The sequence below is a fragment of the Lagopus muta genome, chromosome 26 (genome assembly GCF_023343835.1).
Source record: "Lagopus muta isolate bLagMut1 chromosome 26, bLagMut1 primary, whole genome shotgun sequence".
NCBI classification, from domain to species: Eukaryota; Metazoa; Chordata; class Aves; order Galliformes; family Phasianidae; genus Lagopus; species Lagopus muta.
Genome location: NC_064458.1, coordinates 1,962,947 through 1,985,918, shown reverse-complemented (window position 1 = coordinate 1,985,918; position 22,972 = coordinate 1,962,947). Strand labels below are relative to the sequence as shown.

Here is a 22,972-nt window from a genome sequence, read left to right as displayed (position 1 = left end):
TCTTAAAGGGGCCCCGCCGCTTCCCGGGTGTCCCGAAGCCGCCCCCTGGCCACAGCGCATCGGCTGCAGCTACGGGTACCGCTCCGCTGCTGAGTAATTCGGAGGGTGGAGGGGGGGGCACGGGAAGGGATGGGGCCGAACTGCTGCCCTCCCCACGCGGTGCTTCACCCCAAAGCTTCGCCCCAAAGCGTCTCACCCGGCCCTGGTCCAGAGGACACGCGGGGCTCGGGTCCCAGGCCCCCCCCCCAGCCCTGGAGCAATGCCCAGGAGAGTGCAGCAGAGAGCGCTTCCTGCTCAAGTTGTTTGGTTTTTTTCTTAAAGAAAAGGTCGATTCCTTTTGTTTTTCTTTTCTTTTTTTTTTCCTTTTTTCTTTTTTTTTTTTTTTTTTAAAAAAAAGCTTTCAATATAAGAACATCTGTATTAAAAACCCCCACGTGGTTGGAAGAAGCCCCCGGCCCGAGGCTGCCCCCACCTCACACAGCATCACCCTGCAGTGCAGGGGCACCCGGCTGAGATGGAATCTGAAACTTTGGTCCCAAGAGTTCTCCAAAAAACAGCACATCCAGCTTTGCTTTTAGGGAATCATAGGAGAGAGCATGGAATGCCCACAGCCCCGGACCCTTCCAGCACAGGACAAGGAGTGGGCAAAGCTGCAGGGCTGCATCTTGGCCAGTCCCTTCCCAGAAAAAAAGAGATTCCTTTTAACATTATTTAAAGAGAAATAGAAAGAGGGAATGATGAACTGAGGCCGGAATGTGGCTGAGAGGGGGACTGCATGGGGACAGCCCTGCTCAGCAGCTCTCCTCCTGCTGGTAATAGTGGTACTCAGGGGGGTCGGTGCCCAGCTCACCGGCGGCGTTGGCTGCATCCCCTGGGATGCCTTGTGGGCAGTATTTGGGGTCATAGATCTGGCGACCCAGGCCGAAGACCTGCCCGCTCTGGTTGGCACCCTGGTTGGATCCCATCTGCAGCGACATGGAGGAGTTGTCACACTTCTCCAGTCCCATCTTGGCGTCGTAGATGTGCCGTCGGGTGCCGGGTGCTGTCATGCCCACCTGGAAGGAAGGAAGGGAGGGAGGGAGTGGGGCTCAGCACGGTGCTCTCCACAATGCCATCATCTTGTCCCCCCCCCTCCCTGGCTCACCTGGCTGGCACATTTGTTGGTGCCCATCTGCAGGCTGATGGTGGAGTGGTCCATGGGTGGCAGGATTTGGTTCTTGGGGTCGTAGAGGTGCCTCCTGGTGCCGTAGGCCGTCATGCCGGACTGGCTGGCACACTTATTGGTGCCCATCTGGGCAACAGAGAGTGGTGAGAAGCAGGCACAGCCCCATCCCCCCCCACCATCCCCATCCTCCCACAGGGGATGGCAGAGGAACCCCCCAGCTGTGATGTGGGGCACTGGGGGTTGGCAGCTCCCACCTGCAGCCCGATCACGCACTGCCCAGCTTTCATCTTGGCCTCATCAAAGTTCCGCTGCTGCCGCTCGGAGTATTTCACACCAATGTCCACACCACTCTGCAGCCCCTTGGTCTTGGCCTGAGGGAAGGCGGTGAGGAATGAGGAATCTCAGACTTGGGGAGCTGCTGGGCACAGACCGGTGCTCATCCATCCCACGGAGCTGCCCCCATCCCTCCCCATGCTCTCACCATGCCCGCCAGCGCCAGCAGCGACACCTGCACCTGTGTCAGGTTCCCACTCTCAAAGAGGTCGTTGGCTTCAAAGAGGTCCACAGGGTTCATGCCGTAGCTGGCCATGGCCTTGATGAAGTTGGAGAGGTTCTCGAGCTGAGGGGAGGCACAGAGCACTCAGGTTGTGAGGAGGGGGCACAGGACAGCCAGGTTACAGTTACAGGGGGCATGGAAAGCTTGGGGGCTGCTTGCACCCACCTGGTGCCAGTTCAGTGCCGAGCAGTTGATCTTCCTCACCGAGTTGGGCTGCAGTTTGTTCATCAGCCTGGGGGGAGGTGATGGTGGTGAGCTTGTGGGTACGAGGGTCTTCCCTCCCCAGGGGAATGCTGACATCACCTGGGGGTCTCTGGCCCGCTCCTCCCAGCTGGGAATGAAGCAGCCCCACAACACCGGAGATCCCAGAGCCACCTTCCCTCTCATTGCCCCCAGGGCTCCCCACAGCTGGGTCTCCCAAACCACGCAGTGCCTGGGGGCCGTGTTGGCACCTCCCCTGGGTGCAGTGGGACTCACTCGCAGAGGATGACCCCATCCTTCAGCCCCTTCTGGAAGTCGGCCCCGATCTGCCGCCCGGTGACGCTTTCGATCCACGTCCGCAGCTCTGCCTCCTTCTGTGGGTCGTATTTCTGGGCGAGCTGGGGGAGGGTGTGGGGTGGTCAGACACGGCCTTGTGTGCACCCCAAACCCCGTGAGGACCTCTCCCCAGCACAAGGCCGGTCCCACTGCACACCACAGTGTGAGGCGTGGTTTGGACAGCCCCGGGATATGCGATCAGTTGCAATTTCCTGGTGCACAGGAAACCCAGATTCAGCGGTACAGAGACTGCCGAGGGGAGGAAGGAGAGCAAGAGCTGCAGCAGGGCCCTGCGGGGTGGGCACGGTGTGCCCGAGGATGGAAGGTGATGGTGGAGAACAAAGCCACCGAGCTTCTCTGCACCGCTGGCTGCCGCGCTGCTCCTGTGCGCTCTGCTTTGCGCACAGGAGCGGTCCCAGCCCCGCACGGCTCAGTGCTGTCATCAGCACGGCCACATCCAGCACAGCCCGCAGTCTCGCACGCGGTGACCCCGAGACTCTGCAAACTGTCAAAGAGGAAGAGGACGAGCTGCTGGCACGGCTGCTTCTCACCTCCGCCCACGGGACCCAGCACCGACCCCAGACGCGCTCATCCCTCCCGCCGGTCCCTTCACGCCGCCGCGGATTCCTCGGCCACCGCGGCTATGCCAGGAATGCGGCCGCCTCCTCCCAGATGCAGAGCAGCCGCCCGGGAACGGCATCGCCTCGGCCCGACCGCGGCGACAGCGGATCCTCACCCTGCGTTGGAGCAGGGAAAGCTGTCGCAAGAGGAGGCTGAGAGCCCCGAGAGCCATTGCTGCACAGACGCAGCACAGCCCACCCTGTGCCAAGAGCCCAAGGACTCCACGGGGCTCAGCTGTGCCCTGTGAGAGGGGTGCCTGCTCCTGCCCTGTGCCTGTGCTGCAGGGTCACCAAGCCGGTCCCCAGGTTCCATCAGACACCTCTATGGAGCTTTGCACAGACAGAACCGAGGGGAGCACAGCTCTCTGCAGTCTCTGTGCCTCAGTTTCCCTCTCAGTAGCCCTGGTGATGCGCTTTCTTGCACAGAAAACAGCTGGGGGGATGCTCACCTCACAGAACCTCAGAGGGTTCAGAGGAACACCCTGGGATGGATGCAGAGCTGCCCCATGGAAGAGCTATTCCTAAGGGCAATGGCCCCACAGCCCAGTCTCAAAGAGGAAGCTGGATCTGACTAGGATGCAAGGACGGAGCGGCCACCACGGTCACACTTGTGCTGTCACGTGGGTGCTGGTGGGATCCCCCCACGCACAGCTGACCTACACACAGCACTGATTCCTCTTCTCCCCCCCCCCCACCCCGCCTGGGGGACACAGCAGAGGAGCAGAGGGCCGTCCTGCAGCAGGAGCAGCCCGTGAACAGACCCCATCACAGGACAGGGCTGCAGGTCCGACGGGTTCTCAGCAGTGATGTCAGCCTGCAGTCTGCACAGTGGGGCCGTCAGACTGGCTCAGCTCTTGCTGAACCAAGCTAAAGCACCTGGGAGCAGGCAGCGGCGAGGCCCCTGCACGTGTCCACCCACTGGGTACAAGCAGAGGCCCGTTCTCATGCAGTGACGAAACCCAAATCCTGTGAGGCCGGGAGGGAGAGCCCAGCTCGAGCTGTGTGCGCATCCCGCATCCTGCCTGTGTCCTGGGTTGGACATCCAGCCGTTGATCCCATCCCTGTGCTGCACGGGTGCACAAGGAAGGAAAGGTGGCTGCTGCATCCCCCCATGGCTGAGCTCCATTCCCAGAGCAGGGATAGGGCACAGCCTGGGCTGTGGACCCAGCCAGGGGACCCAGCCCTGTTCTGAGGGTGGGAAGGGCAGCCCTCCGGGCAGCACCCCGCATCATCTTGGAGTGCAAACAGCCCCAGCAGAGAAATCGGGTTCCACTGTCCCCTTCCAGTCTGACATCAGGGCCCAGTCTGAGCCCTGGGGTCCACCAAGAGGGACAACGTCCCTCCCTGAGGGACACAGAATGATGGGAAAACAGCAGGGAAACCTCGGGAGCAGAGCTGCACGGAGCCGGGGCCATCGCCCCACTCACCCCACCCCGCCCCCCGCAGGGAACCGGGGAGGACCGGGGCGAGAGTGGGGGCTGCCGGTGCCCGGGACCCCTCCCAGACCCCCGGGGCCCCGCGGGACAGAGTCAGAGCGCCCCACGATCGGAGCGCGGCTCCGGCACACGCCGCGCCCCGGTACCCGACTCCGCACCCTCCGGAGGGCATCAGGACCCTCGGAACACCCCCGGGACTTCTCTGCTCGCAAACCCCCGTTGGTCCCGGCACCCCCCCGCCCCCGGCGCGGCTCACCCGGTTCTTGACCTCCGCAGAGAGGCCGTAGGAGGGGCCCTTGTTGAACTGGGAGCTGCTCATGGCGCGACGGCGGCGGCGGAGCGGGGATCGACGGCGGGACCGGGAGAGACCGGGCGGGACCCGGCGGGGAGGGGGGGTGGGGGGGTCGGGCCCGGCCCCCCCGCGCTGATTGGACGGGCCCGAAATGCCCAAATAAGGACAGGAGTGGCTCCGGACCCGCGCATCCCGACACCGACACGCGGGGGGCTCCGGGAGCTCTAGGGACGGAGGTTGGAGACGGAGCCGCCCCGGGCACGCGTGGGACACCGGGACACCCCTACGGATGTGGAGCGCTACGGACGCGTGTGCAAGCCCCGAACACGTGCGCGCAGTGATGCACAACCGGGCCACGCGCGGCCACGCGGCCACGCGCTCCCGCGCGCACACCCACCCGCACGCCCCCTCCCCGCCCCCTCTGCCCGACCCCCTGGTCCGACCGCCTCCCCGCATCCCCATCCCTCATCTCCCCGCCCCGCACCGCCCCTCTGCTCGCTTTGCGGAGGGTGACCGAGAGCTGCACGGCTGCGTTGTGCTGTGGGTGGGGTCCTGGGGGGAGAGGGGGGGGGGCGCAGGTGTGGCCGGGGATCCAAAATGAGGGCAGAGCAGAGCAGAGCCGGGCTGGGCTGAACCGAGCGCTGGAGCCCCGCAACCCCGCACTGCGCATCCATCAGTTAACAGAAGGGCCTGACGGCCCCACAGCCCCAGTCCCTGGGAATCCGTCCTCCCTGGGCAGCAAAACTCCACGAGGAATCCCCGGCACCCGCACGCTGAGTGCCACACTGCACCGGGGGGGGGGCGGCCGGAGACCCCTTCCTCCCGGCCTCGTGCCCTCGCCGCACATTTAGCTTTTCCTGTTTCAACTTTGCCTGCGAACCCAATGAGGAAATAAGGCGGTGTCACATGCGCTGCGCTGACAGTTGGCCCCAGCGAATGCTGACGGAGGGGTAGCGGAGAGCTGCTGGCAGCCCGGGGCCCCCCCAGGGCCGCCCTATAGCCATGTTCTCCCGGAAGAAACGTGAGTTGATGAAGACCCCCTCCATCTCCAAGAAGAGCCGTGCGGGGAGCCCCATCCCGCAGACCTTGCCTGTAAGTGCGGTGGGGAGGGAGGGATGGGGTGGCTGGAGGGATGCGAGGAGGAAGGAAATGAGGAAGGACTCCGCCGATGGGACCGGGGGGACTTTGCCCCAGATGAAGGGGATGCAGCAACAGCCGAAGAGCCCGGCTGGGAGGAGAGCGGGCAGAGCTGGGGCTGCAGCAGAACATGGGGAGTGCGGTGGAGGGACCGAGAGACCCCGACTGCTCAGGGGCAGGAGCAGGGGAAGTGAGGCTTGGCCAGCCCCACACCACGGCTCTGCTATGGGTTTATTTACTCATCGGTGACCCGGAGTGCAAGAGGAAGCGCTTCTCCTCTGTGGGGCGGACAGCAGACGGGGTTCCTCAGCCCGCCCCGCGCCTGCGCTGCTCCCCAACCCACAGGACGGGGCCGCCGGCTTCAGCCCGCCCGCAGCTCCTCGCAGGGTCACCCATCCCCATCCCTTCCTCACGGTTCTCCCCTGCTGAGGGGTCTATGGGTGGGAGCAGCCTGCAGGCGCTGGGATGCTCGGCAGGGCGGCGGGGCGGAACAGCTACAGCCCCTACGCTGCCGGGCGCCGCAGGACGGGGACGGCCAACTCTCCAAAGCGCTCCCTGGATTCGCTGCCCCGCTCGCCCTCCGTGCGGCTGACGGTACGGGGATGGTGGGAGGGAGCAGCCCGCGGGGTCTGCAGTGCCCTCATCAGCTCTGCTCGAGGTGCTGCCGTCTGGGTGGCCTCGTGTTCCAGGGCAGGATTGGAGAAGATGCCGCGGTGTTTTTGCCTCATTGGTGCCAAACCTGCTGCTGGTCCCAGCACATTCGTGTCACAGCTGAGGCTGTGTGGGGACAGAGGGGTGCGGGACCCAACCCTGGTGATGGCTTTGGGGCAGGGGGTCTTGGGAGGTGCTATCAGCCTCTCCCTTGGGGAGATTTCACCCCTAGAAATCAGGGCTGTGTGTGTCTGCAACAATTCTGTACTGTTTGCTATTGGTGGCCTGGGAGGCGTCCCCAACCCCGCAGTGCTAAGGACGTGCTGGACTTGGACAGCCAGAAAAAGAGGAAGGGATGTGCAGGGCCAGATCCTGCTGTCAATGGAGCCCACCATCCTCGGGCAACGCCATCCCCAGGGCGGCACTCACGCTGTGCTGTGCTCCTGCAGGATCTGTCCCGCAAGGACTGCCTGGAAGCTCCCAGCCCTGCGGAGCTGCCCCCCACCAGCTCCAAACTCAGCAGCAGTCCCAGTGCTGTGGGCACCCTGAAGCGCCCCACCAGCCTCAGCCGCCATGCCAGCGCCGCCGGCTTCCCTCTCACTGCTGCCAATCCCCGGGCCGTCCCTAAGGGCCACAAGACCCCCACATCCCACAGCCCCATGGAGGGTGGGGAGGGTCCTTTCATCGATGTGGAGGACATCTCCCAGCTCCTGACCGACGTGGCGCGGTTCGCAGATGCCCTGGAGAACCTGCGGGACGTGGTGCTGCGTGATGGTGAGTGCTGGGCTGGGTGCCCCCTGGGTGGCCACGGAGGGGGAGTGGGACTGGGGGACCACAGAACCCCCACGGCATCGCCCTCTAACCCACGGCACAGGGCTGTAAGGCTCCAGGGATGAAGGCTCCAGCGGGTGCTGAAGAACCCCACTGCTTGGTCCAATGGGGGGGGAGGGTCCCTGCCCTGGGGGGGTTGTGCAGAGCCAGGGGCCCTGGGGCAGAGGGTGGTGGGTGGCTGCTGGGAGCTCAGAGCCAGGATAACACTGCTTCCTGCCTGCGAGCTATTTTCATCCGCCTGCTTTCCTGTTTACAGCACAGCAGTGCCAGCTGCCTGGCAGTGGCTCTGGACCCCATGGGGCACCAGCACAGCCCCGGCCCCTGGCCCTCCCTTTGGGATGGGGATGATGCTCGAAGCAGGAGTGGGGCTGCAGGGCTGTGAGGCTGTGAGGCTGTGGTCTCCGGGGTTGCAGAAAGCAGCCCCTGTGGTTGCTCCCCACGGTGAGGTGGGGCTGCTGGGATCACATGGTGCCCTGCTTTCAGCAAACATGTTGACGCATCTTCACTCACGGTGGAAAACAGCCGTGCCCAGACGTGGGGAACATGGTGTGGGAAATGAGAGAGGGAGCAGAGGAAAGTCCTTCCCCACCTGGAGCTGGGATCCAGGCTGCTGTCCTCAGTGCATCCCTATGGGATGCTGAGCACTGCCAGCACCCTGCCCTGAGCTCACACACTGCTTCCCCTGGCTCTGAGCACTGGGTAGGGGCTGTGGCGTGGTGCTGGACCCCAGGGGACACAACCAAGCCAATGGATGGGGCAGGATCCTGTGGCCAGCAGGGAGGAGGGGAGGAAATGGGAAGGAAATTGCCATACCGCTTTCAAAGGAAAAATTTACTACTGAGGAAAAAATGCCTCGAAGGTGTGCCTGCACCATGGCAGGGGTGAGCACGGTACCAGGGATGGGGTGTACACAGGGCTGCCTTTTCTCCTGCAGACCCCAAGGAGTCCCAGCGGCCGCAGGCCCACGAGTGTCTGGGTGAAACGCTGCGGGTGCTGCGCCAAGTGATCAACAAATACCCACTGCTCAACACGTTGGAGACGCTGACTGCAGCGGGGACCCTCATATCCAAAGTGAAGGGTGAGCCCAAGGCGAGGAGCTCCGTCCCATTCACACCCCGTTGCTGGGGAGCCCATTTTGGGGCTGCCTGGAGCAGGGCTGCCAATGGATGGGGCAGGGAATGAAGGCGCTGCCATCCAAGCCCCAGCCCTATTCCAGCCCCCTGCTCTGGTCCCACATCCCCGTGTTTGTGAGTGGGCTCTGAGGGCTCCGGTCCCACCCGGGGCAGAGCAGTTACAGCTGTGGTGGGGAGGGCGAAGGGGGAAGGAGGGGGGGCTGTGGTAACCGCAGGCACAGCACAACACTGCGTCACCGCTTCCTGGACACCGAGCTGTAACCACACGGGGACAGGAAGCCTCGGGGCTGGCAGTGCTCTGCCATGGGGCCGGCCCCACATGGGGGCCTTGGGATGGAGGCAGCTGAGTGATGATTGAGATCTGGGTCCTCACCCAGCTGCCAGCACGGCAGAATCGTGTTCCTCTGTCATCCTGGCCTCCTCATGGCCATGACCCTGGTGCTGGGAGGTGCGTGAGATGGTCCTGCTGTGGGGTGCAGGGTGCACAGGGGTGATTGGGGCTCCTGTTTCTCCCCCACCCGCAGGATTCCATTACGAATCCAACAATGAGACAGACAAGAGGGAGTTTGAGAAGGCTGTGGAAACCATCGCGGTGTCCTTCAGCAGCACGTAAGGGTTTTGCACCGCCCCCCCTGGATGCGGATGGGGTGCTGGGAGGTGGCGCTGCTTTGTCACCGCTGCTCCTCCTCTGGCTGACTGTGTTCCTCTTGTCACAGCGTCTCTGAGTTCCTCATGGGGGAGGTGGACAGCAGCACCATCCTCTCCATCCCACCCAGCGACCAGAATCAGGTGTGTGCCGCCCGCTGGGGGTCTGCTGGGGTCTCAGCCCTAACCCTGAGCACAGGGGTCTCCTCTGAGCACTCCTGTTTGTCTGACGCATTCCTTCCTTTCCTGATTTCCCAAAGTCTATGGAGAGCCTCTATGGGGGGATCCCTGGGCCTGGAGGGGATGGTGTGCCCTCGGGCATGGAGAGCTATGATGCAGGTGAGCAAGCAGCCGTTGCTGTGGGACTTGGGGGTGGTCAAACAGAAATGGGCTCTGCCATCACCACCTGGACATCATCCTGGGCTGAGCTGCCCCTGGGGACACAGCTGAGAGGAGATGGCAGAGCAGCTGCTGTGGGCATTGGGGTCTTCCTGGCTACTCTGGGGGTCCTAGGACCAGCCCAGCAATCAGCAGCAGCATGGTTTGGGATCATTCCCCTTCTCCTCTGTCCCCACATCACAGTTCGTCCGGCGGCGGAGGAGGTGGATGTGATGCTGCAGCGCTGTGAGGGAGGTGTGGATGCTGCCCTGCAGTATGCCAAGAACATCTCCAAGTACATGAAGGACCTCATTGGGTACCTGGAGAAAAGGACGGCGCTGGGTGAGATGTGGGGGGGGGGTCTGTGCACTGTGGGGTGGCTCTGGGATGGGGGGATGATCCTGAGAGCACAGCATGGGGCCAAGGGAGCCAGAGCTGCTGGGGGGTCCCTGAAGTTCTTGACTCGCATTTAAGAAGGAACCCAATGAGCACAGAAAGCCTTCTGTGTCAACTTTCTTCACTTCCAACCTTTCTCTTCCAGAACTGGAGTTCGCCAAAGGGCTCCAGAAGATGGCAAACAGCTGCAAGCAAACCTTCACGCAGGAGGTACAGCCAGCCTGGAGCTCCCCAGCTGTCCTGGAGCTGACAGCATCAGCCTCGTGCTGAGCCTCAGAGCGCTGCTTTTGTCGTTCCTCAGACCAGCATGCCCTTCCTGTCCATCTACCTGCTGGCACTGGAGCAGGACATGGAATACGGCACGTCAGTCCTGCAGACTGTCACCACGCTGCAGCACCAGACCTTCCTGCAGGTGAGCATGCAGTGCACGGAGCAGCTGCTGCCAGGGCTCCGTGCAGGGCTGTGCTTTGCCAGCTGCACCATTCGCTCCTGCAGCCGCTGACTGTGAGGCGCCTGGAGCACGAGAAGAGGAGGAAGGAGATCAAGGAGCAGTGGCACCGTGCACAGCGGAAGCTGGTGAGGCATGAAGGCGTCCATCCCTCCATCCATCCCTCCACCCATCCCTCCATCCACCCATCCCTCCATCCATCCATCCCTCCATCCATCCATCCACCCATCCATCCATCCATCCATCCATCCATCCATCCATCCATCCATCCATCCATCCATCCATCCTCCCACCCATCCTGGGCAGCTTTGTGCAGGGTGACCCTTGCAGGGCTCAGCCCTCACCCTGGTGCTCCTCCTTTGGCAGCAAGATGCAGAGGTGAACCTGCGGAAGGCCAAGCAGGTGTACATGCAGCGCAGCGAGGAGCACGAGAAGGCCAAATATGTGGCAGTGAGAGCAGAGGAGGAGCAGCAGAGCACCGCCAGCAACGTCACCACCAAAACCCTGGACAAGAAGAGGCGGCTGGAAGAGGAGGCCAAGAACAAGGTGGGAGCACAGCAGCTCCAGGCACTGCTTTGCAGGGATCTTCTTGCTCCTTGTCCTAGCACAGGGCAGCCCAGAAGCACGGGGGCTGGAAGCTCATCCTGACCTCAACACAGAGCACAGGGTCCAGCACAGGGAGGCAGCTCCCATCCAATTCCACACCTCTGAGCAGCTTCCATCTCCCCTCTCCCACCCCTCAGGCAGAAGAGGCCATGGCCACCTACCGGACCTGCGTGGCAGATGCCAACACGCAGAAGCAGGAGCTGGAGGACACCAAAGTGAATTCCCTGAGGCAGATCCACGAGCTGATCAAGCAGAGCGACCAGGTCATCAAACTGGTGAGTTGGGAGGGCTGGGGGCCGTGCCACAGCCGGGGGGGGTGGAGGGCAAGCAGCTGCTCAGCCCTGTGCTGCACAGAGCCAAGGGCAGGGCTGCAGCCCCAGCCCCACTCCCGATTCTCCACCTGGCAGCTCCGTGCCTCTCCTCCCCCTGTGCCACCCCCTGTCTCCTGCCCTGACTTCCTCCCCCGTTGTTTTCAGGCCACCATCGCCTTCTACCAGATCATGCACATGCAGACGGCGCCGCTGCCCGTTTACTTCCAAACCCTGTGTGAGAGCAGCAAGCTGTACGACCCCGGGCAGCAATATGCCTCGCATGTCAAGCAGCTGCAGCGTGGGGATGAGCCCGACACGCAGTACGACTTCGAGCCTTACGTGTCCCACAGCGCCTGGTAGGAGAGGAGGGGGAAATCGCTGCTCCTCTGCACCAACCTCAGCTGCAGGGAGGGCTCCTGCAGACAGAGGCTGCTTGGTGCAGGAGCAGAAGGCTTCCACCTCAGCTCTGGTGGATAGCCACTACTTTTGGAGTGGCTTTTCTAGCATCTCTCCCCCTGCATCCTCTTGGACATGGCCCTTCTCCTCCCTCCCCACCACCAGGTCCCCCTTCACCCGCACACGGAAGGGCAGCTTCAACGCCAGCGACTTCTCCACCAGTGGTGGCTCTGATGGGGCTGGGCTGCCCAGGGATGGGAGCAGCACAGATGGACCCAGAGAGACCCAGGGTGGGACTCTGGCAGAGCGCAGAGGTGAGAAAAGCCCAGCCCTGAGCACTGCCTGCAGCAAGCAAACGATTCTGCTATCAGAGCTGCTCTGTGTGGCATCAGGGACAGCCCCAAACGGTGAGCCCTTCTTCCCACAGCAGGGAGGGGACACCAGGTGCACAAATCCTGGCCGACCACCTCCGAAGCTGACAGCAGCCTGGATTCCAGCACAGGTGGGTGCAGAATCTGGGCCTTCCTTCACCTTCTGGTGGAGCCCACCCGAAAACAGCACCTCCTTGCCAGCAGCGCTTTCTTTTTTCCTTCATTTTTCCTTTTTATCTTTTCCTTTGTCTTTATATCTTTTCCTTCCTGTCCCCTCCTCCCCCCCATTTTCTTTTCCTTTTCCTTTTAGCTTCCCTAAGACTCCATCAGAGCTAACTGCTGGTCCCAACCTATTGGAACAGGAGGGGACCACCAAACCTGTGCTGCACCCATGGGAAGGTGCAGCTCCTGCAGCCCTTGATTCCTCCAGCAATCCCCAGCTGCCCAGCTGCAGGAACCCAACGAGCACAGAACCCCTTCTCTTTCTGTTTCTCTTCACTTCCAACCTTTCTCTTCCAGAGGTCATCTTGTTGTCCTGCTCCACCTCCACTCCTTGCTGCAGGGACAGCCACACACACAGGAGTGCCCCCAGAACCCCCCCTCCTCCTTCATCCCCCCCATCCCTCCCAGCTCTCAAACCAGGCTTTGCTTTAGCAGGAGAGTTCAGCCACAAACTGCGACGGTTGTCATCCAATGGCACCATGTCCTCCAGCGAGGAGCTGGGAGAGAAGGATGAGAACGCTGCCTCCTTTGAGCAGAGTATGTGATGGAGTGGAGATGCAGCTGTGCTGTGCTGTGCTGTGCTGTGCTGTGCTGTGCTGTGCTGTGCTGTGCTGTGCTGTGTGGGGTCTCTGCCCCCCTCTTCTGCTGGGAGGAGAGCTGAAATACCAGCGAGTCCATGGGGAACACAACACCATTCCCACTAGGCAGGGACAGGCCCTGTGCAAAGCAGTGGCAACAGCTCCATCAGGAGCACAGCCCTCGGTTAGCTGGGATGTGGCCCAACGCCCCGTGTGTCAGCGTGTCCCATGTGTCCACATGTCCTGTGTGTCCGTGTGTCCCACGTATCAGCATGTCCTGTGGGTCTGTTTTTCCCATGTGTTTACATGTCCCATGTGTCAGCATGACCCCACATGGCTCACATGTCCTGTGTGTCTCCATGTCCTGTGTATCCCTGTGCCCCACGTGCTGGCATGCCATGTCCCCATATGACAGGGATCCTTCTGCTCGAGCCTCGCTCTGCCTGTCCCCTAAGGAGACAGAATGCTGATGTGTCCCTTTGTTCTCTGCCTGTAGGCATCAATGGGATCACCCCAGAGATGGCAGCACCCACAGGACCCTTCCGGAACGTGGGTTTGTCCAGGGCAGCCCAGACCCACCGGCTGAGGAAGCTGCGGACCCCCTCCAAGTGCAGGGAATGCAACAGCTACGTGTACTTCCAGGGGGCAGAATGTGAGGAGGTAATGCTGGGGATGTGGGAGGATTGGGGATGTGGGGGGGGGGGATCCTGCTTCTGAGCCCTTCCCTGTCTCCCAGTGCTACCTGGCGTGCCACAAGAAGTGCTTGGAGACCTTGGCCATCCAATGTGGGCACAAGAAGCTCCAGGGGAAGCTGCAGCTTTTTGGGCAGGACTTCCTGAAGGCTTCTCAGGGCAGCGCTGACGGCATCCCCTTCATCGTTAAGAAGTGCATCTCTGAGATTGAGAAGAGGGCGCTGAAAACCAAGGTGAGCCCCCTGCCCTCCCCTCTGCTCCAGCTGCTTGCCCTCCAGATGGGCTCTGTCCTGCTATGAGAACCAGCGCAGCCCTCAGGTTCTGAGGCAGGAGGTCCCACAACAAACAAACTTGACACGGAAACACGTCCTGCACTCCCTCTCTTCCCTACAAAAGGGGAACAGCAGCGACCTCTGAGCTGCAACAGCTCTTCCAAACCTCCTGAAGGGGATTTCCATCCCCAAAGGAGTGGCTGGGAGCCGAGAGCTCGTGCGAACCCAAAGAGAAATGTTCAGCTTTGGTTTTCTCCCCCTTGGCAGGGCATCTACCGAGTGAACGGCGTGAAGACCCGCGTGGAGAAGCTCTGCCAGGCCTTTGAGAACGGGAAGGAGCTGGTGGAGCTTTCCCAGGCGTCCCCACACGACATCAGCAACGTGCTGAAGCTCTACCTGAGACAGGTAGGGGCAGAGGGCAGTGATTCCTGGTGATTCCAGCAATCGGTGCCTGGAGGGGGCGATCCTGCTGCAAGCTGTGCTGACAGCTGCCTGCTGGCTGGGTCAGAGCCCCTCCTGCAGCTCCATGCGTCTGCCCCCTATGAGCCCTCACACAACATCAGCTGCAGCAGCGAAGTCCCTGCCCACAGCAACACAACGCGAAGCGCTGCACCGTCCCTCCCCTTTGCAGATGGGGAAGCAGCAGGAGAAAGGGAAGTGGCCGTAAAGGTCGCCCCGCAGCGGGGCTGGGCTCAGCTCACTTCTCCCGGCCCTCTGCCTGCAGCAAACATCTCTGCCATCAGCTCAGTCCTGCACCGAAACTCAAACCCCGACCCACATCCTCAAACGGGGCAGGAGGAGAGGAAGCAGCTTCTCTCTCTCACGGCTTAACCCTTTCTGCTGGTTTCCTGGGGGCAGAGGAGGCTTCTCCCCACATCCCCGCACTGCAGAGAGGGGCTGCGAGCTCCTGGATAGGGAGAGCAGAGAGCAAAAAGAAGAGGTCGGCCCTGTGCTGAGATCCAGGCTCAGCGCACGGCAGAGAAATCGGTTTCAAGTCCCTCTGCAGGAGCGCTGCTCTGCTGCAAAGCAATCCATCCCCAGCAAACACCCGGGGAAGGCGCCGCAAACATCAGCAGCGCTGCAGAACTGCCGGGCGGTGCACGAACGCACTCAGGTTGCTTTATGCAAACTTCAAAGCCAAACGCTCCTCCTGACAGCTGCAGGCTGCGCTGATTCCTTCTCACCTCCTCCTCCTCCCAGGGAACAATTAGCACCGTCCTATTTAACAACCTCTTATCTATCGAGAAGCCGCGCACACGCCCCAGGCTGGGTTTTTTCGTTGGTTTTCTGAAGGGAAAAGGAGCGTTCTCCATCTGGAGGGCTCACAGGGTTTCTCTCGCACTGTTCTCGCAGCTGCCCGAGCCCATTGTGCCGTTCCGGATGTACAACGCGCTGATGGGAGCAGCCAAGGAGAGCCTGCAGGGCGGCAGCGAGGCCAAAGGGAGGAGTGGGAAAGGGGGTCCGGAGCTGGTGGACAAAGGGGCCGACACCGAACGCGTGGTGGTGAACCTGGTGTTGAAACTGAAGGAGCTGCTGAAGGAGCTCCCGTGGGAAAACACGGCCACGCTGCAGTACCTCCTGCAGCACCTGAGGAAGTGAGGAGGGGGATCCGGGCTGAGGGGGGGGACGTCCCTTCTGTCCCCGTGGTGGGACGGGAAAGGGAAGCAGCCGCTGCCTGCTCTCATGGATTTCCTCATCCAGGATCGTGGAGGTGGAGCAGGACAACAAGATGACCTCCAGCAATCTGGGCATCGTCTTTGGGCCGACGCTGCTGCGGCCACGGCCCACGGATGCCACCATCTCTCTGTCCTCGTTGGTGGATTACCCCCACCAGGCGCGCGTCATCGAGGCGCTCATCATCTTCTACCCCACCATCTTCGAGGACAAAGGCAGCGCTCTGACCGCTGACGGCACTGAATTCACCGCGGATCGCGAGGACGAGACCCCGGTATGGGGCCCTGGGGAGGGAGCAACGGGGGGGGGGCATGAGGTTGGCCCTGTGTGCTCCCCCCTCACACGGACCCCTCCCAGCAGGATGAGCCCACGGCCGCTCCGTGCCCGCAGCCCCCGGGGAAGGGCGACCTGGGCTACAACGTGGGAGCGTTCGGGGGTGAGTGAGGGGCTCTGGGGGCTGTGGGGACACGGGTCTGGGGCTGCAAAGAGGGGCTCTGGGTTCTCGCGCTGCCCCAGCCCTTGGGGGCACCCGTCCCCACACCTCCATCGCTGCTCGCCGCGGTGAGGGGCTCGGGGACGAGGCAGCGCAGAGCAGCGACCACCTCACAGCCCCGTACGGATCCACAGAGCCCAGCGAGAGATCGGTGGATTCCGACTCGGAGCCGGAGGACGGCGGGCAGCTGCGAAAACAAGAGAGCGAAACGAGCACGGACGAAGCTCCGTTCTACGAGGAGGGCAGCGAGGGGCAGCGCAGCCGCACGTGCAGCACCGGGCAGTCGGACACGGAGGGCTCAGCGCTGCGCTGCGCTGCAGGAGAGCACAGCGACCCCGAAGAGGAGCCCGAGAGCGACGCCACCACCGCAGCTCAGCAGTGAGAGCGGCCCCAGGCGGCGGTGGCTCGGCTGACGAAGCTCGCGTTGCTGCTTGTATACGACGATATGGGCATTTTCCTCTTCCGCCCCCCCCACGTTGCACGGTCTCAGGGCTTTGTGGATGTATATTTGATCTCCAAAATCGATGCTGTCAGGGCAGCGGGGGGAGATGCAGGGTGCCTGAACCAAGCTGAACCCCCCTCCACTGTGAGCTTTTAGTCTTTTGTGTGTGTGTGTGTGTAAGGTAACCCTTCAATGCAAACCCACTACCTCTGCTGGCAACAGAACTCGAAGGGTTAAAGAGGACCAAAGTGGTTTTTAAGGTTATGAAACTTTTCTGCACTGAAGCATAGAAAAAAAAAAGAGCTTAGAGCCGAAAGCTTCTTTCCTTCCACCACTCTGCTCACACCCAGGCTGCTCCCCGCTGCCTTGAGAGGAGCCCAGCTGGGTCCAAAGTTGTTCTCTAATACTCAGAGTGAAACAACATCCCTCAGTGAAATGCTGGGTTCTCCCTTGTCTCTTGTGCCACCTCTTCCTGTCTCAGTCCTCTGCTGCAGGCAGGGAGGGCATCCATGCAGACCAGGCAGCAAAGGGAGAGCTGGGGCCGCTTCTCAGCCAAGGAAGCCGAGCAGAGTGGCGTCCCAGCTGGAGATGCACTGAACTGGAAGGGTTAACAGAGCTCATTAACGGAGGATGAGGTGATGGAGAGGAGGTGGGATCCCTGTGGAGGATCACCTCCATCAGGCAGAGCGGGGCTGCTAAGGGCCACAGCTCTCAGACAGATCAGAAAAGCATCTCAACACAACAGATAAAAGGTACACGAAACCAAAGCTCCATTTGCAGCTGACTGGTTTGTAATGGAGCTGAAGGGGAGCGACAGCCACCTGCGAGCACCTCTGCTCCACAGCTCTTTGCCACGCCGCTGCTGCATCCTTCCAGCACATCGTTCTCATGGCAGCAGGAAAATGAAGCTGAGTGCCACCTGCTGCTACCAGAACTGCTACTGCAGGGGTACGAGTGTGTGCGAGGATGGATGATGGTGGATGCGAGGGAAGGAAGGGACCAAAGCAATGCTGGAGCTTCACATGGTACCGAGAGCCCTTCTATCTGTATATAAACTCAGCATGGAAAAAGGAAAAATGTTCTTTGGTGACGTGTCTGTGCTGCTGTATGAAGCTGCGTTCTGTGTTTTGCTGAGTTCAGACTGATGTGCTTCCAGAAAGAATAAAATCCCTGTGTTCCAACCGCTGCCTGTCCTGCACATCAATGCCTGCACATCCATGTGCCTGTGGCTGTGGGTGCCAAGCGTTGTAAGGAAGCACTTATAGCAAGTAAAGCAAAATCCCTCTGCAACATCTGACAACCACAGTCTCAAAACAAAGGTCAGAGACAGAACAGCAGTGAGGCTGAACCATAGAATTTGAGCAGCAACAAATCCCACAGAGAATGGCACACACAGAACTGCCTGTGGCCGTTCAGCTCTGATACAGGAGAGGGCTGAGAAATGCAGAAACAGTGAAGAACAGCAAGAGTACAAACCTTTATTAAAAATAAGATCTCATAGAACAGGGTAGCAAAAGCCTCTTTCCACTCATTTGTACAATTCAGGTGCTTTCATGGCATTCCTTAACGAAGCAGAAGGATTTGCAGCAAAATCCACGCTGGAAAATGAGGAACTGGGCCAAGGAAAACAACTGCAGAGAGGCAGCAGGGACAGAGAAGTTCCTCAGCCCTCAAACAGAGCTCAGGGAGCCGTGAGCTGTCGGTGGGTGGGAAGATCAGATGTCACAGAACTGTTTCACATCTGGAAGAAAGAACTCAGGATGTGAATGAGCTCCCGTCCCCCTCAGCAGATCGCTCTCAAGGCAAAACCCCTCTGCTGCCCTGAGAGATGTGCCTTCAGCAATGCTACTGAGGCACCAGACCAGGACAGCCCCGCTCTGATCCATCCCACACATTTCCCTACACAAATCATTTACGTCACTTGGAGGGAATCCTTTCCCAGAGCCAACTCACTTCAAGTCACCTCTGGAAAGCCTCAGCACAAGTTTAAAGCGCTGCCCAAAGGTGGGGATGTCACACATTACCTGAGAGCTGTCACTGCACCAGCCTGTAGGTGATGTAGCGGCCCGCAGTCTCACTCGGTCTGATGATCTTCACCACCTGGAAGGCCAGCAGAAGGAGCACTGGGGGATGCAGTGTTACAGCAGCTGTTGCCAGCTGGTTCAGCAGGCAGCCAAGCCTGGCCCCAGGGCTAGCTGCTGGTTTGCACACATCTCTACCTGACCCATAACATCTAGGAAAAAAATAACCCTAAAAAAGAGGAAACCTTTCCCATCTCCAAGCTCTGGAATACTGTGCTGCTACGGCTCCTCGCCCTGCCTGCAGGGCCCTGCTGTTTGTTATCGGGTTTTCTCTTACCTGGCCTCTCTTTATCCCAAAGTATCGGGCCACGGGGTCCCCAGCCTGGATCCTGGGGAGTTGGTTCTCCCTCAGCTTACTGTGTGGAGTCAAGGAGAAGCTCTGCCAGAACCCAGGGTTCTGTGTGTCCTAAGGCAGGGTGCAGCCAACAGAACATCATACACTCCCACAGTCAGAGGTGTTCACTTTTGGCCCAAGGCAAGCACTCATCACCCCCTGACAGGAAGGGAAGGACCAAACAAAGGATACTATCTGGCCAGCAGCTCGGTTACTTCTTCTTTTGTCATGACAACGTGCTCTGGGACCAGCTGTAAGCAGCAGGGGAGAAATCACAAGATAAGACAAACTGAGAAAGCAACCACCCTCTCCACAGCTGCAAGATGAGCAATTTGTGGTAAGAAATGAAGCTCCAGCAGCGCCACCCAGCACAGGGCAGGGATGAAAGGGACGCCCTGCGCTGCTCACCTCATGTTCAGTGATGTTGATCAGGAGCTCCTGCTGCAGAAACTGCTCCAGAATGTATTTGGGAGCCATATCGACCAGGGACTGGGAAGGAAGAATCACAAGACGCTGCAGCACTGCTCTGGGACAGCCTCAGTGTGAGCGCTCAGCTCTGCCCTGCCATGAGCAGCAGCACCAGGAGGGCAGCACGGTGTCTGTGCTCACCCTGACAGTCACACAGGCAGACAGCAAACAGATCTCTGTGCCCCCTGACTGCTCCAGAGCTCCATCGCCCTCACTGTAAAGAAGCTCTTGCACACATTTGTGCAGAACTTCCTCTGCTGCAGTTTCTGGTCGTTTCCCCTCGTCCTGTCTGCACACCCTGCTCAAAACAGCCTGGCTTCACCACTCTGCCCCCCACACCTCAGGTATTTACAGACCTGGATCAGGTCCCCTCTCAGTCTTCTTTTCTCAAGGCTGAACAGACCCAGTTCACTCAGCCTTTCCTCATAGCAGAGATGCTTCAGGCCCCTCACCATCTTGGTGGCCCTCCGCTGGACTCTTTCCAAGAGATCCCTGTCTGTTTTGTGCTGGGGAGCCCAGAACTGGACGCAGTGCTCCAGATGAGGCCTCACCAGGGCAGAGTAGAGGGGGAGGATCACCTCCCTCAACCTGCTGGCCGCACTCTTTTTAATGCACCCCAGGATGCCATCGGCCTTTTTGGCCACTGCTGGCTCATGGCCGACCTGTCATCCACCAGGACACCCAGGTCCCTCTCTGCACAGCTCCTCTCCAGCAGCTCATCCCCCAACCCGTACCGCTGTGTGCAATTATTCCTCCCCAGACGCAGGACTCTACGCCTCCTTTTGTCAAACCTCATCTGGTTTCTTAAAGGTCGCTCCGGCTCAATGCACTGAATGCTGAGCGAGCCCATCGTTAAGGCTCAGAACCTTTGATAAGAGGTTTTCTCTGCACAAAAGCTCCGTGTTTATGGACCCAGGGGTTCAAACAGCCCCGGGGCCGCATCGCACCGCACCTGCTTGGCCGAGGGGGTCATTCCCTGCTGCACCACGATCAGCGCACGCGTGATGTTCTCCTCCTGCATGCGCTGGCAGTACATCTTGATGGTTTTGATGCCGACTTTGGGCTCCTCTGGATGAGAAACAGCGCCGGGTGAGACCGAACCCGGCGACAGCGCGGCGATTCCGTTCCCAACCCGGTCCCACAGCTCACCGGGAAAGAAAACGAACATCTGGTCGGTCGGATCGTCGTTGTGAGCCACCAGCACGGTCAGGTCGGTGCGGCGCGGGCGGCCCTCGCTGGGTTTGTCCCCGAACTGCGCCTTGAATTCCTCCAGCGTCTGATCCAGCTCGTCCTGCGTCACCAGATAACCGCGGTCGTGGCACAGCTGGGAGAAGAAGCGCCGCATGAGGAGAGGAGAGCTGAGACCGGAGACCGCCCCGCACCGCTCCGCACCGCCCCGCACCTGCATGATGGTCTTGCGGATCTTCCACAGCCGGTACGTCTCCTCCTCGTCGTCCATGCTGCCCCGCAGGACCCCGGGCTGCCCGCCGCAATGCCGGTCCCGAGGAGCGGGCGGGGCCGCCCCGCGCGGGGTCCTTCGCCGCGGGGAATGCCGGGAGCTGTAGGCGGAGGGCGGGAGGAGGAATGGCGCAAGGACGCTGTCCTCGCCCCTACGCGGATTCTCACGCCTCTGCGGCCGCCTCGCCAATCTGATTGGTCGATCCTCCCGTCTGTCAGCCGAGGGAGCCGCTCGCTCCGAACAATGATTAGCGGTGCTGCAGCGGGTGGGCGGCGCCTCCGCGCGTCCGAGCCGCCGATTGGTCGAGGGGCAGGGCGGCGGTGGGATGAGTTGGGGTTGGCGCTGGGGACGGGCGCTGCTGTGCGGAGCGGCGGCGGTGCGGGGAGCGGAGCGGAGAATGGTGAGCGCGGGGAGGCGGACTGGGCCGGGGGAGGCTGTGATGGGCCCGGGTCGGACTGCGGGACGGGAGCGGCCGGGGCCGCGTGGTGACCGCGTGGTGACCGCTGACCCCTCAGTGCGCGCAAGCGGACGAGTGGCGCTCGGCCACCTCCATGTACGACTTCCACGCGCGGGACATCGACGGGCACGACGTGGCCTTGGAGCAGTACAGGTGCGGGGCGGTGCGGGGCGGTGCGGGGAGCGCTGTGCCGCGGCGCAGTGCTCAATGCGGCGGCCGCACGCACACCCCCCGGCTTTGCCCTTCCCCCCTTCTCCACCGCTTTGCCCCCCCCCCCCCCCCCTTTATTCCCGCAGGGGCTTCGTCTGCATCGTCACCAACGTGGCGTCCAAATGAGGAAAGACCCCGGTGAATTACACTCAGCTCGTCGATCTGCACGCTCGATACGCTGAGAAGGGCTTACGGATCCTGGCCTTCCCCTGCAACCAATTCGGGAAGCAGGTGGGCACAGCGGAGCAGGGAGGAGCTGTGCGGGGATCCCCGAGCACGGTGTGACCCCCACCGGCCCCCCTTCCCCCGCAGGAGCCCGGGGACGAGGCGCAGATCAAGGCCTTTGCGGAGGGCTACGGGGTGAAGTTCGATATGTTCAGCAAAATTGAGGTTAATGGGGACGGCGCCCACCCGCTGTGGAAGTGGATGAAGGAACAGCCCAAGGGCCGGGGCACGCTGGGGAAGTGAGTGCTGGATGGGAAGGGGGCAATGGGGCGGTGCTGTAGCACAGTTCTGTGCCTCTCACCCTTGGTTTTCCTCTCTCTCAGTGCCATCAAGTGGAACTTCACTAAGGTAGGGGCTGTGCTGCCTTCTTCGGGGCTGTGTGTGGGTCAGACCTTCAGCTTTGAGGTGGGGGGGAGAAGCCCTGCCATCCGGGCGCTGTGCTGGGCTGTGGGGGAGCAGCTCTGCAGGGTACAGCTCTGCTATAGGGCAGTCCCAGCCCCGGAGCAGAGCCCTGTGCTGCTCAGCCGTTCCCATGCTGCAGCTGGACTTGCTCATTTGGCTCCTGCTTCGCTCCCACAGTTTCTTATCAACCGCGAGGGCCAAGTGGTGAAGAGGTACAGCCCAATGGAGGATCCTTATGTAAGTGCTGCCCGCGCTCTGCCCGACCCCCAGCCCCAGCTGAGGGCTCCTGGCATGTGCTGAGGGCAGTGATGCTCTCAAGGTGATGCTCCCCTTCATCTCGAAGGTGATCGAGAAGGAGCTGCCCGCCTACCTGTAGAGCTGCCTGCCGAGCTGCTGCCCAGCACCGCTCCCGGCTCCCCGTGGGCGCCGTCCTCCAGCACCATGACGGTCTGCCTTGAAGCCAGCCTGCTGGTGAGGCAGACCTGAAGATTTGGCGTGCACCTGCTGGAGGAAGGCGTCCCAGGGCCGGGGGGCTCTGCTGGGCAGCCCTGTCCCGTAGCCATAATGTAGTGTCTACTGTCCACCTGCAATAAATCCACTGGAAATGAGTGATATCTGTGTGTGTGTCTATAAATATCTAAGGTGTGGGGGGCAGAATGGCGAGGCCGGACTCTTTTCAGTGGTGAGTGGAGACAGGACGAGGGGAAACGGCTGGAAACTGCAGCACAGGAAGTTCTGCACAAACATGCGCAAGAACTTCTTTACAGTGAGGTGAGGAGCACTGGAACGGGCTGCACAGGGAGGTGGTGGAGTCTCCTGCTCTGGAGATGTTCAAGACCTGCCTGGATGCCGACCTGTGCGACCTGCTGTAGGGAACCTGCTTTGGCAGGGGGTTGGACTCCATGATCTCTGGAGGTCCCTTCCAACCCCTACAATTCTGTGATGCTGTGATTCTGTAACTGGGGCTCAGTGGGGCAGCTGGGAGCTTTCACAGAGCAGGGATAATCCTCATTAGTGCTGACCGGGAAATGACACCAAATCCCGGGTCAGCTGC

The 22,972-nt window shown here is 61.1% G+C and overlaps 4 protein-coding genes across 15 annotated transcripts; 2 read left to right on the top strand and 2 right to left on the bottom strand.

Moving 5' to 3' along the window:
• Window positions 1–386: 386 nt before the first annotated feature.
• On the bottom strand, window positions 387–5,276 carry CNN2 (calponin 2). Of its 2 annotated transcripts, none has more exons than XM_048927624.1 (7): window positions 5,106–5,276; window positions 2,199–2,320; window positions 1,887–1,953; window positions 1,647–1,784; window positions 1,420–1,536; window positions 1,145–1,291; window positions 387–1,055 (listed from the first exon to the last, which is right to left on the bottom strand). In XM_048927624.1, the coding sequence occupies exons 1-7, from the start codon at window positions 5,274–5,276 to the stop codon at window positions 792–794; spliced, it is 1,026 nt and encodes a 341-aa protein (XP_048783581.1). In that variant the 3' UTR covers window positions 387–791. The 2 variants fall into 2 exon arrangements, with proteins under 2 accessions (XP_048783581.1, XP_048783580.1); XM_048927623.1 differs by lacking the exon at window positions 5,106–5,276 and adding an exon at window positions 4,571–4,706 and having other exon boundaries at window positions 390–1,055.
• A 315-nt stretch (window positions 5,277–5,591) lies between these two features.
• Window positions 5,592–17,467, top strand: ARHGAP45 (Rho GTPase activating protein 45). 10 transcript variants are annotated; one of them, XM_048927622.1, is made up of 23 exons: window positions 5,592–5,698; window positions 6,844–7,168; window positions 8,160–8,303; window positions 8,883–8,967; window positions 9,075–9,147; window positions 9,264–9,342; window positions 9,586–9,723; window positions 9,923–9,987; window positions 10,079–10,189; window positions 10,273–10,353; window positions 10,592–10,771; window positions 10,969–11,106; window positions 11,308–11,498; window positions 11,704–11,852; window positions 11,969–12,040; window positions 12,567–12,668; window positions 13,206–13,369; window positions 13,446–13,634; window positions 13,941–14,078; window positions 15,027–15,268; window positions 15,375–15,621; window positions 15,708–15,783; window positions 15,975–17,467. In XM_048927622.1, exons 1-23 carry the CDS (start codon window positions 5,609–5,611, stop codon window positions 16,220–16,222), a joined length of 3,327 nt encoding a protein of 1,108 aa, XP_048783579.1. In that variant the 5' UTR covers window positions 5,592–5,608; the 3' UTR covers window positions 16,223–17,467. The 10 variants fall into 10 exon arrangements, with proteins under 10 accessions (XP_048783579.1, XP_048783576.1, XP_048783578.1 ...); XM_048927619.1 differs by having other exon boundaries at window positions 12,564–12,668; window positions 15,705–15,783; XM_048927621.1 differs by having other exon boundaries at window positions 11,966–12,040.
• Window positions 17,468–17,746: 279 nt separating this feature from the next.
• On the bottom strand, window positions 17,747–20,701 carry POLR2E (RNA polymerase II, I and III subunit E). The gene is made up of 8 exons (XM_048927625.1): window positions 20,568–20,701; window positions 20,315–20,489; window positions 20,118–20,233; window positions 19,106–19,186; window positions 18,890–18,948; window positions 18,641–18,719; window positions 18,307–18,382; window positions 17,747–18,023 (listed from the first exon to the last, which is right to left on the bottom strand). The coding sequence occupies exons 1-7, from the start codon at window positions 20,622–20,624 to the stop codon at window positions 18,317–18,319; spliced, it is 633 nt and encodes a 210-aa protein (XP_048783582.1). The 5' UTR covers window positions 20,625–20,701; the 3' UTR covers window positions 17,747–18,023; window positions 18,307–18,316.
• Window positions 20,702–20,897: 196 nt separating this feature from the next.
• GPX4 (glutathione peroxidase 4) lies at window positions 20,898–22,526 on the top strand. Of its 2 annotated transcripts, none has more exons than XM_048927626.1 (7): window positions 20,898–21,024; window positions 21,140–21,234; window positions 21,378–21,522; window positions 21,604–21,755; window positions 21,840–21,864; window positions 22,096–22,155; window positions 22,238–22,526. In XM_048927626.1, the coding sequence occupies exons 1-7, from the start codon at window positions 20,950–20,952 to the stop codon at window positions 22,292–22,294; spliced, it is 609 nt and encodes a 202-aa protein (XP_048783583.1). In that variant the 5' UTR covers window positions 20,898–20,949; the 3' UTR covers window positions 22,295–22,526. The 2 variants fall into 2 exon arrangements, with proteins under 2 accessions (XP_048783583.1, XP_048783584.1); XM_048927627.1 differs by having other exon boundaries at window positions 20,899–21,024; window positions 22,262–22,526.
• The last annotated feature ends 446 nt before the right edge of the window (window positions 22,527–22,972 follow it).